General features: G+C 42.5%; 1 protein-coding gene across 5 annotated transcripts in view; it reads left to right on the forward strand.

Annotated features, from left to right (window-relative positions):
* LPP (LIM domain containing preferred translocation partner in lipoma) overlaps window positions 1-15,027 on the forward strand; it is a 347,202-nt gene extending 332,175 nt beyond the window's left edge. For all 5 annotated transcript variants that reach the window (XM_062005358.1, XM_062005357.1, XM_062005356.1 and 2 more), the window contains one exon: window positions 305-15,027. In XM_062005358.1, the coding sequence (XP_061861342.1) occupies window positions 305-433 (129 nt within the window). In that variant the 3' untranslated portion in view covers window positions 434-15,027. The remainder of the gene's footprint in view (window positions 1-304) is intronic.
* Window positions 15,028-19,082: the final 4,055 nt, after the last annotated feature.

Genomic DNA, 19,082 nt, shown 5'->3' on the forward strand with positions numbered 1-19,082 from the left:
GACGTTTTCTCCAATGCTAAAGACCTTTCCTTCCTCAGAAATGTGAAAGGAATAATCTCCTTTTATTTTCAATTGGATTAAATTCAGCAGAGAGCTTGGGAGCTCATCTTCTCTGCAGCATTGTCTCTTATCAGGAAATGGCTTAATCGTGAAAGACATCACGTACTTCGGCTTCGTGCTTTACGCCGACTCAGGCTGGATCCCATTACAAGGTGGAGAGTGAGGGAGAAGTTTCTTTAACCGATAGATTCTTTGCTTCATGTTGTTCTTTCTTATTTGCTCTTTCTTTTGGCTTATTTCCTAGGACTGCGGTGGCCTCCTGTCTGAAGGGGACAATCAGGGCTGTTACCCTCTGGATGGGCACATCCTTTGCAAGACCTGCAACTCTGCTCGGATCCAGGCTCTGACTGCCAAGGCCAGCACTGATCTCTGAGTATCAACTGTGACCCTTCCCAGGATGCCCGTTGGGGGATATTGCACAAGCTTTGCATGATTTCTTTCCAGCCTAGGGTCTCAATCTCTGGGTTTTTTCTTTTTTTAAAAAAAAAAAAAAAGTGAAACTGGAAGGCCTTGGAACAAGAGGGCAGTACAAGAAGCCATGTTCAGACTGCCCATGACAGACACCTAATTTAGACCTGACTTTACAAGAGAGCAGCAAGTGAGTTAGACCGCCTGCTGTCTCTGCACCTGATGGAGACAAGCAGTCACAGTATCTAAGTTATCTGCCTGTAGAAGGAGGTCTGAACATGGTCCTGACATATACTACTTAAGAGATATATTTCTGTGTTTAAATCCTGTCTCTTAAGTAGTACATGAAGGGAGAAGGTGAAAGATGGCTGAGCTAGTTCTTTCTCCCAAGTTATTTTGCGAACATGACCAGCTGTCATTGGAGTCATAGGGAGCATCTCTTTGACTTCCATAGCATCTGGATCACAAGCAGAAGTAGCTCCACTGCCCTAGAAAGTGTGGGAGTAGACCCAGCACTCATTGCATCACAACAAAAGCAATACAACTTCATCTGTACTGCACCTAAGAGCATGAGTGTGACCTTGTATCCTTGGGACACATATTTGTTATCTATCTTTTCTTTAGTAGGCCCTTACTTGTCTTCATTTCCTTCCAGTTCAATAGGGCTTTTTCTTTTTCTTATGAAATTATATTTTGCTATTGCATAAATTTATTCAGTAGTGATGCTTCCAGCTCACAATATATGAGCAATCACAGAAAGACGTGAGCTTGCACACACTACACACTATACACTACACACACACACACACATACACAATGTGCTTTTGATTTACCAGAGGAGTAAACCAACATGTCCATTGAGAAAGTCTTGGAATATAGAAACACTTTTTTTTAATAATCCCAGTGGTTAAATAAAAGAAGCCTACATAGAACTGCAGTGCAAAGTGATGCTCAGAAGAAACCTTATGCCACTCTCACACAGCCCGTTCCAGTGGGACCATTGGCAGTGTTGCTTTCTGGGTAGACATTTAAGCAATAGAGTCTTATTCCATCTCCTGTTTATTGCAATGGGAGGATTTTCCTTCCACTGAATCAGTCCTTGTGAGATACATTTCTCTGATGATAACACACATGATCCAGAGTTCTCATTAAAAAGCAAAAAATAAGGATCTTATTTCAACAACGTCAAAAGAGATCCTCCTAAATCTGTGCTGACGTTTGGTTTTATCTGAAGAAAACCAAGGAAAGGTATTAAACCCTTCTCTATGCCATTCCAAAAAGTAAGCTCTTTATTTCCCTCTTTTGTTTTCATCCCAGCCGCTTACAACTTCTCCCTGGTGAAATGTCACTGGAGAGAAGTGTTGGGCCAACCAGAATTAATAAGTATGCCAAGGTGAATAAAAGCTGGGTACAGGTAATTTTGTTTCTCATGTTGATGGGTGTTGGTTTTTGGGTTTGTTCTTTTTTTTAGTTTGGTTAATTAAAAAAAAGGAGAAATCCACAGCACTGAGCAGCTATAATATTCTTGTTCATGAAACCCATAATAACTAAGGTGCAAATTACATAGTGAGGGAGTAATTTTCATATCACTGAATTGACATTAATATCTTATTTGCAGATGTAATCAAAGAAAATACCTTTCTTTGCACTTAACAAATTAAGGAGCAGAACTGAAACAGTTTCAGGCTGATTGACCGTATAAGTGACAAACTGGCACTTTTCAAGAGTAAGTTATAAGAGGTTTTTTCATCCACCTACTGGAAAACAATAAGAATGTGGTTCTTTCATCTTTATTCTCTATAACAGAAGCCTGATTATAATTAAACCCACTAATGCTGCAAAGAAAAGTTAGATGAACGAAACCAGTAGGAAACAAAGAGGAAAAATGGAGATGCTCACTGCAGCTCCTGCAAATGGTGCTTTTCCTTTCAGTTTAGCACTAACCTTTATGCAGGAGCACTGTGAAATTTAACTGTAAATTCAAATGCAGAAATACCAGCCTGAAATCTCTGTTCCTTACACAGTTTATATATTGGCAAACCCCATCAGTGTCAGGGAATTTTCCCAAAATTCACAGCTCAGAATGAATCCTTCTTTGTAGAAGGGTGGCTTCATTAACCAAAAGAAATCGTTCACCACCACAGTGGCTGTGCTGAAGCAGTTTGCCTTTTTATACTAAATTTCTACCTTGGCCTTCAAGAATTTTACTGCCTCAGACATAAACAGATTTTTTTGCACTGTGTCTCTTGCCAGGTTCCATCTGGGCTCCTGCTCCCTGACCCATAGCACATAAGGTGCTTCTGAGCTCGCTTCTTTACATGCAGTCTGCACCGTTACCAGTCCAAAAAGCCTCACAGCTATTTAGCAAGTTCAGTTTGACCTAACCCTACAAAAACACAGGAGGTCGGAGCTGGGATTGCTAACATCATTCTATCCCTGTGGAGGATTTTACATCTATGCAAGCACAGGGGAGGCTGTTATGCACCCAGGTGCAGAATAAGCCATTCATCAGGCAGCAAACGTAGCTCTAATCTTCCTTATTCTTGTTAGTGTTAAATCAAGTGGCTGATGAGACTCTCTTGAATAACACTGAGGTTATTAATGAAAAAGAGTTATTGTGCCTTCCTGCAGAATGTAGCCTAGGCTATGGAGAACAGAACTCCAGAGCTTTGGGGCTTTTTATTGCCTTGCCATAGGCTGGACCTGGAGCAAGTCATATGGCTTCTCATCTTCTGCCCTCTGAGTGAGAGGGCTTCTTTACAGCTTTCCAGGGGCGTTGTGGGAATTCAACTGATCACAGATTGGCCCAGACTACTGATCTTTGGAGTTATGTCTTCTCTTTCCAGAGAAGTTTGCTGGTATGTAGGTTTGGCATTCCAGCCCATTTCAAAGCTAAGGGCCAGCCAGAAGATCTAGATCTGAACCCTCTGTGTTATTAGGGTGCTGTGGTGAGTTGGAATGACATGCCAGGAGGTGAGAGCCAAACTTCTCAAGCATTAAATACTCCACGGATGGAAGATGTTTGACAAAGATTGGGCAGTTTTGATATTTGAGGTACTGTGGCTAATTTCTAGGCCTGATACCTCTGGACATGCTTTTGTTTTTCACCCCGAAACACCAAAGTCATCTGCCTGTTGGAAGGAGTAAGAGTCTAAAACACTCTATTTTGTGTAGTGCATGTGGGTTTGGATTCTAAAATGGCTATAAATATATTCAGAAGATATTGCACAAATGTGTGTACATCACAGAGGCTCTCATCACCGGCATGTGTCTGGAAATCTCCCCTCTCACGCTTCAGGATTTAATTAGGAAATGCTGGTGGACTTATCTCAGTTGCACTGCAATTAAGAACCACTGGGATATTTCTTCATCACACTATTTATCACATATTTATAATGTATCCTGTTTTTCTGTTCCAAAGAAGGCGGCTTCTTGCCAAAGACACATTGCTTTTCTTAAAGGTAGACTTCTCAGCCATGATAAAAATCCGTGTAATCAATGGCTGTGGTAATGTCCAAACTGTTCCTTTCAGAAAGAATTGGAAGATCACATAGACATTTCCATTCAAGCCTGCAGTTTTTACTTATGCTGCTTTGACTTTGTCTGGTATTTGTTGACAACCAGGGCCTGTTCTCATGATTTTTGTGGCCAGACAGGACCCAGAAGGGTCCAGGATCAGGTCCTAATTTAGCAAAACATTTAAGCTCTTGGGGTTTGTTTAAGCACAGGCTTAAAGCCATTGCATGGTGTGACATAAGCCATGGGTCTACAGTCATTAATACCAGATTGATTCTGTATCACCCAGTCATACAGATTTGGTCTGGGTAGGATGTGGGCACAGCCGGATTTCTGTCAAATTACTCAGAACACGTGAAACGGCTCCTGTGTCGCCTTTGTGCCAACAGCAGGAGGGCACCCGGTGGCTGATCCAACATTAACATTTGGACAACAGGAGGATGAGTTATTACAAGATGAGTGCTTTGTGTCACTTGGCTGTGGCACTTTCCATATGTCATAAGTAGCCCTACAGCCAGATTTACTATATCTTTGAACCGTGGCTTTAAAACTGTCTACTTAAACTTTCTCCAGAAGATTGGGTTGCCTTGGTTACAGCCCAATCCTTAAGCATATCCCCAAGGCTAACAGTAGTATTCTGTGAATGTGATGGTTTTATTGTCACTTATTTTAATCGTTGCCTGAACGTTGCTTTAAAAAGCAGGAAGCAACAGCATTGCCTTGGCCTATCTGATAACGCACCTTTCGTTTTGGTTTTGGTTTTTAATAGTTTAATTCTTAGATTTTTACCATGGCTGCAAAACACTTGGGTAACAACTTAATCATAGAGGTGTGGGAGTACCAAAGTGTTTATCACAGTGAACTCTACATTACAGTGTTCATCCTGACGGCAGGAGCGAGACTTTCATGAGACATAGGCCTTGGGCTGGTTTTCTGCCTGTCAGCAATATGTGCCTGAGAATAATGAGAAGAAAAGTGTCCTTTAGAGAAATGGTGATTGTTGGAGTGAATAAGTCATACTGAAAACCCCCTGGACCTGCTATGCTGCTGCCTGGCCGTGGCCAGCCAAGCCTAGTTTGGGTATGGTAAATGCTGGTTCCTCTTGATTTGGAGAAGGTCCAGCAGAAGAGGGATAACAGGGCCCAAGAGAAGGTCCTCGAGGAAAATCCTGTGCCTTTACTTCCTTCAGTATCAGAGATAAATGTTAGACACCTGGTGCTTCAGCTGAATGGCTCAGAAGGATTTGGGTTTATAACTGTTTTCTGTTGATGCCCGGTTCCTGCAGTTGGTTCCTAGTATGGATTTGCTCTTTGTTCTCCGTGTTGGGTTGACTATGCCTTATATAGACTTTAGCACTGTAATTCTGGGCTGTCAGAGAGAGAGGTGCTGAGGAATCTCAGTGTGGTGAAATTCCCATGAGAAAACACTAGTGATGGTAATTGAGGTTTTGTTGCCAAAGGATAGCAGGAACTCTTTGTACTTTATTAACTTGCAGATGGTACTAAGAGAGAGCTGTGAGAACACTATTTCCAGTTAGAGCTGGTCACAATTTTTACACTAAATTTTGTGATGTCAGAAGAGCCATTTTTTTAAATGAGAAATTCTCTCTTTTTGCAATGGGGGTGGGGTGCTTTTATAATTAAAACCATTTTGAGTTTTTATCTAAATAAATTTCAGGATTGTTAACAAATATTTTCATTTGTCAAAAACCCCATGTCATCTTTCTCATTTTACTGTAGTTCTTGGGTTTCTTCTGCTCTGATGATTTTGAAAACTTCTTTGGATAAAAATTCTGTTTAAAAATAATCACATGTGTTCTTGGGAAATGGTTCAATATTGGACCTGGTGAAATAGAAAGAGCTTTGAATTTTTCACAAGATAGACTTTCCCTATTTTTAACTGGTTTTGCTAATTTTGAAGTCACTGTTTCCTTTGTTAGAACAATCCAAATAATGTGACTCTTCTTAAAATAACAGTGTTACTTCTGTTGGGTTCATTTTTCTTTCCTATCTAAAAGCCATGGCATGGCTGGCTATGAGGAGTGCCAGGGTCTTTTTTTTCTGTGGCAATTGCTGTTTTCTTCTTTGGGTTTTTTTCCCCCTGAAATTACTGATGAATATAAGCACATTGTGGCAACTGCCATGAAGATCAAGGGATACTGATTGAACTTCATCTACACATACATTTCTGGGCTCGGGAATGGCATTTCTTCTTAAACATTTCTAGAAATACTACTTGGCTTCCTCAGCATTTCAAGTTTGACTTTGCAACAGTCGATTGGCATTCAGAGCATGAGAGGGAGTAGACTTTAAACTTGTGAAATTATAACTTTCACCCAGCAGATAAAAATCTAAGAGAAAACCCATAACCTCGGTAGGTTTCCATCTGGGTGTTGAGGAATAACTCTCATTTCAGCCTGCAAACTCTAGGCTGTGGTCTGAAAAAACTAAGCTCAAGCACTTGCAGACCTCTCTGGCACGTGCTGTCACACTCAGACGTGAGGTGGTCGTGGGGCTACAACTAAGCAGAAATACAGGCTGCAATGTGGAGCGCTGCTACTCATACGCCACTGGGCTTTATCACTGGCTACCTCTTCCTGGTCGTTTTAGCTTCACGTTAGCTGTGGAAGCAATGGGGTTGATGACTGCTATCAAGAGCATTCAGTTCAAATTACTACTTTTTAAAAATGTTGCTGTTTATCCACATTTCTCAGCATACCTAGATCTTCTAGAAAATGAGGAAGGAAACAGAAGCCCCAGGTAGTGGCATTACCTTTACATTTCCAGGGGTTAGAGTCCCTCACCAGCAACAGGACACTTGGGACGTCTCTGCTGTTTTGCCTCTGTCTCCCTTTGTCCACAAGCAGCTCTTACTCACTTTTTCCATTTGCTCAACGTGTACCCGTCTTTCCAGTGAAGATGGTATGTTACTTACTTCACAGGGGCATTGTGAGTCTTAGCTAGTAGCTGGAAAAACTTTTCCAGATCTTTAATCAAGTAGTTTTGTGCATCCATAGTATCAGTGGCCTGCCACATGGATATCAAAGAAAATGATTATAATTATTGCTTTTTAAATGATTATGAAATTGTGCCTTACTTTTTCAGTCATATTTAACCATGTAATTTAGAACCACATGATTGCAGGGATTTATCGTGAAGAAATTTGTTTGAAGGATAGTTTGTTTGGGTTTAAGTATTTTTTTTTCCTCCAAAACTGAATTTATTAGTTTTTCCTCTTTTATTTTCTCCTCCAGTTTTATTCTTTTAATATGTTTGTGTAAAAAGGCAGCCAGAATTTGCATTCGTGAGAGACACAAGATTTTATTTGGTCTTGTACGTGGAGCTTTCATTTTCTTTTATGTTCCTTCAGGAAAATTCCTCTCTGCCTGATTACTCATACTTAGATGTCTTTAAATGCAGGCTGACCAGTAAGGGGGTTTTGTTGTTGTTTAATTTAGTGTGTGATTTGCTTTGTGGAGTTTTCTTTTTAATTAACCAGATATTGGGTACTGGGGAGGCAGAATGTTAATGTTAATTTTCATAGAAAAGACAAAATTAGAGTCTTTCCCTGTCTCCAGTGCAGTTTTTTTACTGTTCTGTGTACAGTGCTAATATTAAGCCAGACTGTAAAGGGAAAATACTCAGTGACCTACTTCCATTCACCAGCAAGAATCCTTTGTCAGCTGACTCTTGTTTGTTTGTTCATTTTTAAATGTTGGATTACAGAACGAGCATCTCCGAAAGATGAAAGAAAACAGTGTTTTCATGTGCAGGAAATTTGGGGTCGCAGTAACTGAACATTTTCTTTGTGAATTTGGATGTCATGGTGTTTTAAGCTCCTGCCTGGAGCCTAAATCAATTTGGCCTCTCATCCAGTTCATCTCACTGGTGCTTCTAAAAGGCTGCAGCCCTGCAAAAGCTCATGCAGCATTTTTGGCTGCTTTCCCTTGCTCCCATTTGGTACATATTTGCACAATTTAACTGAGCTTTTCTTTCTGCTGAAGGTCAGATGCAAGCGATACGAAACACTAAACTTTATAAACAGGCAAAGCCATTTCAACCACAGCATTTTGGACCAGGATAGATTTTTAGGTGGCACACTGTCTGCTGGCCTTTGGAGAGGGGATCCTGAGACTGCATTGGATTGGAACAGGATGCAAAGCCACAAGCCTTGGTTTTTTTAATAAACTACTTACTGTAATCCATCTACACAGTTTCAACCTCACACTTCAGAAGAAGCTTCCAGCAACAGTGCACGTACAGGCGCTTTCTCTCTTGCAGAAAGTGAAACTTTCCCAACCAGAGTAAATTTAACCTATTGCATAAGATGCTGGAAGTTTTTGAAGTTGGTTTCTTCTTTTTTTTTTTTCCTTGGGATTCTCACTGTAACCTCTGTGTGCAGAGGATGAATAGTTTTTCTTTTTCCCCTCTGTTTTTTGATAAGATTAGATGTTGCATATTGATGAGCTAGCATTTCAAAGGTCCGTGGGGCTTTGGAACGTATTAAGAATCTCTGAAGTTTAATATTCACCATGTTTTAAATATTCAGAAGGAAAAATCTGCATAAAATGGCTTTTGATAAATATATTCTAGGGATTCTTTCTTTCTATCTTACGCAAGTGTTGTGGGGATTGTGGCTGTGCCAGTTTTGTTCCGAAGTGTCTTTTGTTTCAGTGTTTCAGGACCATCTTGATCCCATTTGTATGCCCAGTACTTGTTCTGAAGTCTTTTATGGTTTCTACTGTAACTGTACAGCAGGCAGGTGGATGTGAGTGAGGCAAAGGCGCAGCCAAGAATGGTAACTCCTGAGTGTCTGTTTCATGGCTTCCATCCTTATGACAGCAGGTCATGACCAGCCTCTTTCTGTGCCTGCTTTTTGTGATGCCCATTGGGATTAGGCTAGTGGCCAGGCCTGGCTGAGGTCCTTCTGCAAAGGTGCTCCACACCAGGGGAGATTTGAGAGTGGAGAGGACAAGATCCTAGGTGAAGGAGCAAAACAAAGATCCTAGGTGAAAGAGCAAAACAAAGTGCCATTCAGCGCATCTCAGACCTCACAGAGCAGTTTCATTTTCCTCGGATGTCTCTCTTTAGTAAAAGCCTCAGCTGTAAGAGAAGTGCTTTTAGGAGAACTCCCCTGCTTGGGGATGCCCTATTTCCTATACTCTTCAAAACACAATTGAAGCTTTAAATGAGGAGGATCAGTTACAGGCTGCAAACATGCAGCTATTTTACTGTATTATTAACTCACTTGCCTTCCCTCAACATCCCATAGTTTGTGCCATGGTGTGCAGGACAGCTTCTTTGGTCTGCTCACACACAGCCTTAACTTTGTCATGCCAGTCCCTGTTGAATCAGCGCCTGGTACTTGTTCTCAAGACAGCGCTGGCTTGGGCCAAGGGCATCTCATGCTCCTATGCAAAAAGGTGGTGGTGCTTCTTTCAGGTTTTGACTTGCAAATAATGCAGCCCTTTAAAACTCACCTCTCCCCTCTCACATATTCCTGAGAGAAGTAGGATTTTAAATATTTCATAGCATTCTTCTTTCTTCTTTCTTTTTACCAGATGCCTTGAAAACATTGTCGGATTACGATCAGGGTGGGGGTTTTCAGGATCGGTTTCCTTTCCTTCTTGATTGCATGGTGTAGGTTTGCAATGAGAGTTTGTCCTTTTTATCTTTTTCTTTTTTTTTCCCCCCTTTTTGTTTTAGCCTTACAGAACAGATGCCTTCAGTTTACACAGAGAAAGATTGTCTATGATTAGAGCTAATCCAGGATGGCAGGATTGGACCCCCACAGTGAATGCTAGAAAAGTGATTGCAAAAGTATTCTGTTTCTCCTTTATTAATTACACAGGAAGTTTCCACTGAAGGCTCATGTAGCATAACTGGCCTATGTAATAAGTAGCAGGGCCTGTAATTACAGTCTGTCTTCTGATCCTATCTGTGCTCTGACTTTCTAGGCACAGCAGTTCTATTTACATCTGTGTCTTTGTCACCTTTTAAATTTTTGATTGGTCACTAAGGGAAGTAGAGCACAAGCCGTGAGCCCTGCAGAGATGCAGCCAGCTTAAACAAGGCAGCCTTCCTCCTCAGGTATCCACCTGATTTGGGACATGGCACAGAGCATGAGGAACAGGGGGATTTTACCAGCCGTGCAGTGGGGGGAGTGGGCTGCATGCTGTCTGGGTATCTTTCAAGATCTTGGTCGTCTTTGTAGGACAGGAAAATTGAAACTTTTACAGGTCTTAACTGGTGTGCTATCCTGTGAGGGAGTTTATGTATCAGCATTTCCTTGCTCAGGGCAGTTTCTACAGGATTTGACCTATCTTTTCTGTAAGCATCAGGGAGTTGTAGTTGCAAAGAGGTCCTTCCACATATGTCATGAGGAGGGAGATGACTTTTGGCATCCTGCAGAGAAGCTGGGATAGAAATCCTGGTATCAATGTGTAAAGCAAGAGTAACTTGAGTGGAAGGGAGAAAGCGGTGATTTATGCATGGTTCAGTACCAAGTGCACCATCCCTGAGCACCAGTGAGCACAGGCTCAAGCAGATCAGCCCACTGGGGTGAGACCTGGCAATAAGTAAATGCATTCCCTGCAAAAGTGTTTGGTGCTGGTCACTCTGGTAGTAATCTCTCATCTCTTCGGAAATGTGAGGGTGAAGCTACAGAATGGTGCCTCCTGGTCTTCTTCTTCCAGGCATACTCCCAGTGCTGCATTTGGTCAGTAGAAATGACAGCCATTGTGTAATCTATGCAAAGAAAACATTAACAATCCACTATGGATACTTGGGATGCTGTGTCCATTCAACCGTTACGTATATTGTCCCTTTTCTGCAGCTTGCACTGTTACTTAATTATTTTGGGTCTGACTTCTGTTTAAAAACAACCCTCAACTATTTTTTATGTTTTTCTAACTCTACTTCTAAGAAAGCTGATGCTTTAAAGGGAAAAAAAAACCAACCAAACCCTTAGTTTCAAACATGGGTTTTTCAGGCTTCGAAATTAATAATTTCTACACCTGACCCAGTTCCTGCAGCTGCCAAAAAAGAAAAGAGAAAGCTATTTAAATTTCTTATAGAACCATTTATCTCTTAAAATATGCCAAGGCAATTTGAGGTGGGGGTGGAGACTCAGCTATTTATCTCAGCGGCTTGATTTTTCTCTTTATGTTTCTAACTGTCAGGGGGGAAAAAAAATGGTAGGAAGCTATTCTTGGGCTATTATTGATGTATTGTGTTGCCATTATGCAGGATGTCTGCTTTGCTATATACGGAAGGACATTAATAATAGCCACGTCCCCTGCCCCCACCCTTGATTCCTCTTTGGGAAGATATGGTTTAAACTGGAGCATCTGCCGTGTTCAAATTGCTGCTCACTCCTCCCCTTCCCCCAATTCATTCCCAAACTAGTTTTGGGAACTGGGCTAAGGGAATAAGGAGACAGGTTTTTATTTGCCATTTTTCTGCCTGCTCGTGTGGTTGCTCCAGGGAAGTTATTTCCATGCCATGTACATGTCTGCCCTCTTCCTTCCCGTGTATTGCCCCTCCTTTCATTTTAAGTTCATCAGCGCAAAAAAATCCTCTTTTCTCACTGTCTTTTCCTCACAGAGGCCGGCTGGCAGAACGGGCTCAGCAACAGAGCTCTGATTTGTTACTCCCTACATTTCAAATCAGAAACATTGGTTTCATTATATCCCGTAAGCAGGGAAATGTATTCCCATTCCCATCCCTCCTACCCCAGGTTTAGAACATTGTTATGAAACTTTAAAGGGTCCGTCCGCTTGTTTAAAGACTCGGATGCTTGTTTTATTTTTGGAAGCAGAGTGTACAGTGAACAGGAATAGTTTTGATGTTTAAAAAATAGCCTCACTTCAGCATTCCCCTGAAGTGCGGGAAGTTCTGTCTCCACAGGTCTGTGCCAGCAGCGTGACAGCCTGGAGAGCAAAGCCAAGCTGAGTAGGAAAAAGAAGTGGCCTGCCCCAGTTCATCTGGGGGGAGAGAGAGGTGAAAATAACAAATGTGGCCCAAAAAAATAAAGGGCACAAACACTTTAATTCTTTTTAATGTCTGTTCCTACATCTCCGGATAATTTTGTCCTATAGCTTTGCTTACTCAGCATTTCTGGTAGTCGGGACCATGTGCATTTTCATGGTGTCATTCTTTATAATCATCATGTGTTCTGTCCTAGTCTTGCTTTGGTCCCTATATGGTACAGAGCCATTTTGATACAGGGACTGAATTAAAACAAAGTTAGGAGCTCTGTCTAGGAAAGCTCACTTAGACTTTAGGACCAGAAAGTGCCACCAGAGTATTTTCCAGTTCTGAAATATGCAGTCTAGATGGGAAGAATACCTTCATTTGGGAAAGTGCTCAGGATTCAAAATGAAAGGGAGATGGCCATTCTTCTTCTTTTATAGTATAGTTTTTTCCTGCTTTTATTGTCTTCCTTGGTGGTTGCCAAGGAGAAAAATGCCTCCCTCTGAAATGTTCCCTAAACTCAAGCCAGAGCCCAGCACCTCCTCTGAAAGTGTTTGCTCCAACTCAATCTTGCTATAGTGCTGCAGCAAAGGCGTGGGGAGGGCCTGCTAATGAAGCAATGTCCACCTGCTCCCTAGGGTGAGTCTGTGCCCAGCCTGGGACTTGATCCTGCCTTCCTATTGCAACTGTTTTGCAAGAAACAGGTGTGTTCTCTGCTGTGAGCTATGGGACTGTGTGCAATGATTAGGTTTGCAGGGAGGGAGGAGAAGATCCTGTTCCAATTAGGCTGCCTTTCTGCTAATGTTTCATTCAAAGCAGCATGAGATGAGAGCAGTTTGCACTGAAATGCACAGCCGGAGGTTGTGGTTTGCCTTTCAACTATGTTGAGATGGCACCCATTGAAAATACAGAACTGGGGCACTTTTTTTACATCTGCCAATGCTTTACTGACAGCTCTGTATGGGTCAGAAACCCATTTCGGTTTGGCAAATGGACGTTTTCTGCCTTGTCTCTTGAGCCTGATATAGTTCTTTGCTTTATCCACCTGAAAAGTAGTATTTCTAATGTGCCTAATGCCTAAGTAGCTAAGCACCTGACAAGCATCCAAGCAGAACGACCAGCAAGGTGAGGAGTAGGCTATTAACAGAGCTGCCTTTAGTGTATTCCACTTTCTTCACTATGTGCCTTTTCAGAGACCTGCAGTGTTTCTTCATAGGCAGCAGACAAATATCCCTAGTGTTGAGCAGCAATGAGAACTATGTGAATGATGTAGAGGAGCAAGAGGTTAATTCTAAGCATCAGTTCTCTGTTGGGATATGCAGAGCAATGGCTTATCCCATCAGCACTGCTTGTTGTCTTGCTTAACACACCTCACTGTCTGGTAGGCAACTGTTCATTAAGCAGAGGTACTTGGATATATCTCCTCTAATGTCTTTATCTTATCAGAACTCCAGAGTCATTCATATCTGGGGATTTTATTCACTGACTATCGTCTCTTAGAAGTTCTCCATTGTTCATTTTTTTTATATAAGAAAATTTGAAGGTGAACCAAAGGCTGGGTGTTTGATTGGTGCTACTTTACTAAAAAGGCTGATGTGCTCTCAATTCCAATCCCTGAAATCGTATTTTGGGAAACTTCTCCCTGCTGTGATCAGAGAGAAAACGCAAGCTTTATTGGAAATGCAGCAATGGGAATGATTTGATGGTTTATCATCACTATGACCTCCTCTGCTGTCCCTCCAGAGAGCAAGGACTGAGTACTGGTAGAGGTATGTGCAGAGCAGGGTTATGCTTGGACTTTCTCATGATCTTGCTAGACAAGATCTGCCTTGGTGAGACTTCAGTTTCTTTAAGGGTCCTATAGTTTGCCATGCCATGGCTTGTGTTTAAAATTGCAAGGAGAAAATGCCCCCAGGAATGTATTTGTCCTACATAGCTGCTAAGTTTTGGCCTATCCCTGCCACCTATAGAGCTGTCTGCTCTAGGGTTCACCGGTGAGGATGGTTGGTGGAGGCACAGTAATTCGTGGTGGATGACGAGGCCAGGCGTGAGGTGGCATTTCAGCTTTATGGTGGCTGTTGGTTTAGCCTTTGAAATAGAGAAGGTTTTGCATTGTTGCCTTGGTTGCAGTTGAGAGGGAAGTGTGACTGACCACACTTCTTGTCCTGTGCCAGCGGACAGAGGCTCTCAGTGGCAGGGGAAGCATCTTCCTTTTAAATGTGAATCACTAGGTATCTGGGCAAGAAAGGGGCACAAGGAGATATTCCCTGTATGAGAGATGTCTTCTGCTGCACACTCCATGCCCTCAGACCCTAATGAAGTAACATTACTTGAGCTTTTAGGACTGGCCTCTTATCTGTCAGAGCTTGGGAGTACCAGAGTTTTTAGCCCTTGCTGAGCACAAGCACTAACAAAGTCTGCGAGGTGCCCAATCCTGCTGAGGTTGGAGTTTCCCCGAATCCTGCGAGTTGCTGAGTGCACCTCCTGTGAGCTTCTGCGTAGCCTCCCTTGTCACCAAACCCATCAGGCCACTTGTCTCCTTCATTGACTGCTTCCACGGGGCTAGGAGGGCATTCAGGAATTGCAACCAGCACCTCACAGGATTGGTCTGCTGGGTAATATATGAAGTTGTTTTTTTCTCTGGTAACTTGTGTGCATGAATTGAAACCCATTTTATTCCAGTTTGTTCTGAGGACAGATGCAGCATATACACATTTTCTATATTTATAAATATATATAGATATATATATTTTGTTCTCAGCTAGTTACCTCTTCTAAACTGCAATTTTCAGAGCAACCGGCATATATTTTTTATCCAACACGTAAAATGACTTTTTACAGTAAGAGAATGAAAGCTGTTTGAAGCATGTGTTTTCTGTATTTTTATTACACATTATCCAATTATATTGAGATGTATTTTCCTCTCTGCTCTGCTCTCTCAGTCGTTATCCTTTTTATCAGTTATGCTTTTCTAATGTTTTGTAAGGGAAAATAAATATGCAAAATCGCCAGATGCCTTTTTTTTTCTTTGCAGAAGAAGTATCACAAATGCTTTTTTGTTACATTTTACCAATCCAATAAACTCCTTATAAATTCCATTTTTGTTTGCTAGCGTGTGAAATTATTTTTTCAAGTCGAATGGTATTTACATTCTCCCAACCTCCACCTGCAATTATGCTTCGTATTCTCTCTCTCTCCCTCTCTCTCTTTTGTGTTCAAAATTTCACTCTATGGCTCCTCAACACAATTCAAGAGCCTCTTTCACTGTTGGGTGAAGCAAGGATGCTAGAAATACAGGAGAGGTATTCCCCTGCTCATACTGGCCTTCTCTTGATGAATTTTGTACTGTTCTTAAAAAATGTGTGCCTTTGCAGTAGAGAGCACTCCATTCCTAAACCATGAGCTGATCTGCAGAGGTGGGTCACGTGTGGAGATTGTCCACAAGTATTCTCAAATTGGAGCTGTGATGGGGTGACAGCAGAGCCAAGCACTTTGCTTTGCAGCTGAATGGAGCAACATTATTCAAACTGTTATGGGGTGACTAGAAAGAAGTGTGGTTTGCAAAGCCTGTCTCTTCTCAGAAGTTGCATCTAGGCTGCCATGGCAGCACATAATCGGGATTATTCCTGGTCCACTCCAATCTGCTTCAGAAATGCCACTGATTACCGCACAGCCTCTCCACTCAGAGAACCTGGCACAGCCCCAAAGGCCTTCCCTGACCAAAACACTTCAAATGACAGAGAACTCCAGTAACCTTTTCCAGTGGCTGTTTCTTACCTGATAAATATCTGGACCTTGTTCATAGCCTCTGTTTTTCTACCCTCTCTATCCTTGGACCTTTTCATAAAAGCTCTTTGCTCTCAGAACTTTTCTCCTGTGCAGAGCTTTTAACAATCTGTCATCAAGGCCAGATTCATCTCGATGAACTTTAGCAGCCTGCATGACAGCTTAGTTGTCCAAGATGGCCTTCTAGTCCTCTAATGAGTGGAGAAAGTTTGTCATCTTTCTTCAGGTAAGCATCTGAGACAAGTTTATGTCTTTAAGGGTTGAATGAGATGAATTCTGTTCTCCATACTTCAGCAGAAGTAGTTTTCTTAAAAGCAGGTTTTCATGGAGTTGTAGAAAGATCCCAAGGCATGCAATACAGCTAAACTCATTCCCTATATCTAGTATGCCCTTGAAGACATCCACAGATGGACATCCCACAACCTCCCTTGGCAGTCCATTCCATGGCAGCGTTGTCTTCAGCCTTGGACAGTCTTTCCTACTGTCCAGACTAGATATTCTTCACTAAAAATTACATCTCACACTTCCTTTCCCACCTCCAGTGAACATGAATGGCTTATTTAGTGTGTTGTCTGGGGGTGCTTTGTGAGCCATGGAAGGAGCCACAAGCAGCAGCTTCACCCCCAGCTCCTCCTTCCCTTCCCCGGTGGACTTCAGGAAGGGCCTGTGTTGTCCCTCAGCGAACTCTGCAGCTTCTTCCTACAGGACACGGGAGTCTGACAGGCTTTGTCTTGGCAGTAACAGGAGTGTGATGGTGTAGGCTTTCAAGTCCATTCAAACTGCTATATAGTTTTCCAAACTCGATATTATTACTTCCTTTATAGCACAAGGCATTTTTCCCTAAACTTGTTATGATGGAAGAGTTCCAGGGATATGTTGTCCACGCACAAATCAAAATGCATTAGCAGGCCAGGGGCCAGAGGTGAGGGCCAAGGGTGGAGGAGCTATTAATTCAACAGCTTGGCGCTGCTTTTCTTGCAATCAAAGACAACGAGAATCCTTTGAAGAGAATGAAAGCTTTGGGAGTGAAGGGTATCCAAAACCCAGGTGCCAAGGCCAGCTGTGCCAGGGGTTTAGGGCAGGAATGGAGGCAGCATGGACTATTTGGCAGCCCCAAAGGTTGCTCTGTTGGTGACATTCCTGGTCCAACGAAGAAGCAGCCATACAGCTGCGTTCTCCTGATGCAATGGCTGTCTCCAGCTGTGGCTACTGTAGATTTAACCACCTGGCTTTAAACAAACATGAGCCTTGTATGTTTATCTTAAAGATATCCAGGATATCTTGCTGTATGACTTTCTCTGTCACAAATGAAGTTTTATTACCAAGTGAGTCTGACTTTTGCTTTCTGGTCAATTTTAAGAAGATTTCTGGGGCTTTTTACGCTTCTTTTGTGGTTTTCAAAGCTGGGAAGAAACTTGGAAACCTGGGGAATCTGTCCACAGTGCTGTCTTATCAAGCAGTATTGGTGTTCTGGGCAGGATTCATCTCCTCCATCTCTAATAGTGTGGGAGAGTAGAGTCCAATGCAAACAAGCTGCAAGGCTCCCTCTGTGATAGATGGACACCTCCAAAGGGCCATTCCTCCAATGTCTCTTAAACACCTTCTTCATGGCAGAGTGTTTTCTGGAGATGCCTCACTCCATTAACTGTCAAGGGACTCTGAAAGACCAGTACAGACCAGACCTCTTGCTTTTGAAATTGGAGAAGATAAATGGACACGGTGAGTGGGATCTTTCATTGCTCTATTCCCCCAGAAATGGCAAGTGGCTGCACAACACAGCACCACCTCCACTGCAGGAAAAAACAGAGAAAGGAGGAAAGAGGAGTTTGGATGGATATGTCTGGAGAATTGCTGCTGTGTCACTTGTTGCCACCTGCCAGGGTCATGCAAGACCTGGTGACACAGAGGAGCTTCATCCCCCGGTGAGCATTCAGGAGGAAGGCTGGCAGCTGTCTGCCTCTGGGCTGCTCAACAAGATCCAGGCACTCTTGATAATGATGAGTCAAGGTGGGGAAAGCTTACACCACTTTGTCCCCAAAAACCCTCAGCCACCAATGTTTTCTTGATACAGAATCCTCTTAAAACACACAAGGTCAGTCCTGGAGCAGAGCAACTGCTTTCAAAGTGCTAACTGCACCTCCAGTGCGGCGTCAGCGGGAGATGCACATGACACTGTTTTCCACAAGGTAAGGAAAAATAAATAAGCCCAAATCATTGCATAGCAGAATGGGCTGCTTTTTTATCTTGCAATATTGTTGATGTTGGACTGAATCTGCTGCCTTAAAGTATAAATATAAAGACGCTGCTAAATCATCACTATTTCAGCAACTAATTAAGGGGTAATGCTCATGGTGCAGCAGTATATGAGGCAATAAACGGCTTTGGCGGCTGATTAAACGCTGGCACCGAGGCATTTAATTACAGCAAAAGCCAATTACCATGTGCATATTCCGACACCGTGGACATTACTCCTGTTCCATGACAGAACACAGAAAGGCAATAAACCATACTATAGAGAGATACAGTACAGGACTCTGCAGCTTTGTCAAAACCAGCACCCTTCCTCTCCACTGGCTCTGAGGTGGGACTCAGCCTCCACAGGGAGGGCTCAAAAGAAAGTCACAGAGTAAAAACCCTTTGTAATTTGTAGGACTCATTTGACATCTAGAAACACAGCCAAATATTGCGGGTCCTCCCTACATTGAGGTGCATTTGACCATTTGTAGCAAATAATGAATATTGCCACACTCAGGTAACAGGTGCATTTAAAGCCCCACCTTAGTATATTTAGCATCAATGGGCTAGTCGGTGACACTTACGGAAGAGGTTATGCAAAGCCTTTTTTCCTCTTCAGATATTGCATTGCAGAAAGCATAATCACTTGCAAAAGGCTACATGCCATTCTTCAGCTAATTGATTTAAAGACTGGAGTCTGATTTTCACAGGCTTTCAGCTCCCGGACCATCCGTTTGACTTAACCAGCTCAGCACCTCTTCAAATTAAGCCCTCGTTCTCTTTCACCAGAAGTGAATTCTTCCTTTTGAAGGAGTTTCCTAGAGAAATTCTCTCTTAGAAAATCCTTGGCACGAAACCTTAGCCAGCCTTGGCATGCAAACCTGCCTCACGCTGGCATTAACAAGCCTCTTATTTAAATGTTGATGAGCTCTTTGCTGCCAGTTAGCAATGGGAAATGCAGTCTGTGTGTTAAACGAGAGCTGGGAATGACTTCCAAATACCAAAATGTTTGTTAAACTCACGGCCCACCTCTTCCCTCCTTGGAGGTGGGAAGCTTCCCAGCAAATTGGCCCCATTTTGCACAGAAACTGCCAGGCAGGATTA

The sequence above is a fragment of the Colius striatus genome, chromosome 12 (genome assembly GCF_028858725.1).
Source record: "Colius striatus isolate bColStr4 chromosome 12, bColStr4.1.hap1, whole genome shotgun sequence".
In the NCBI taxonomy this organism is placed as follows: domain Eukaryota; kingdom Metazoa; phylum Chordata; class Aves; order Coliiformes; family Coliidae; genus Colius; species Colius striatus.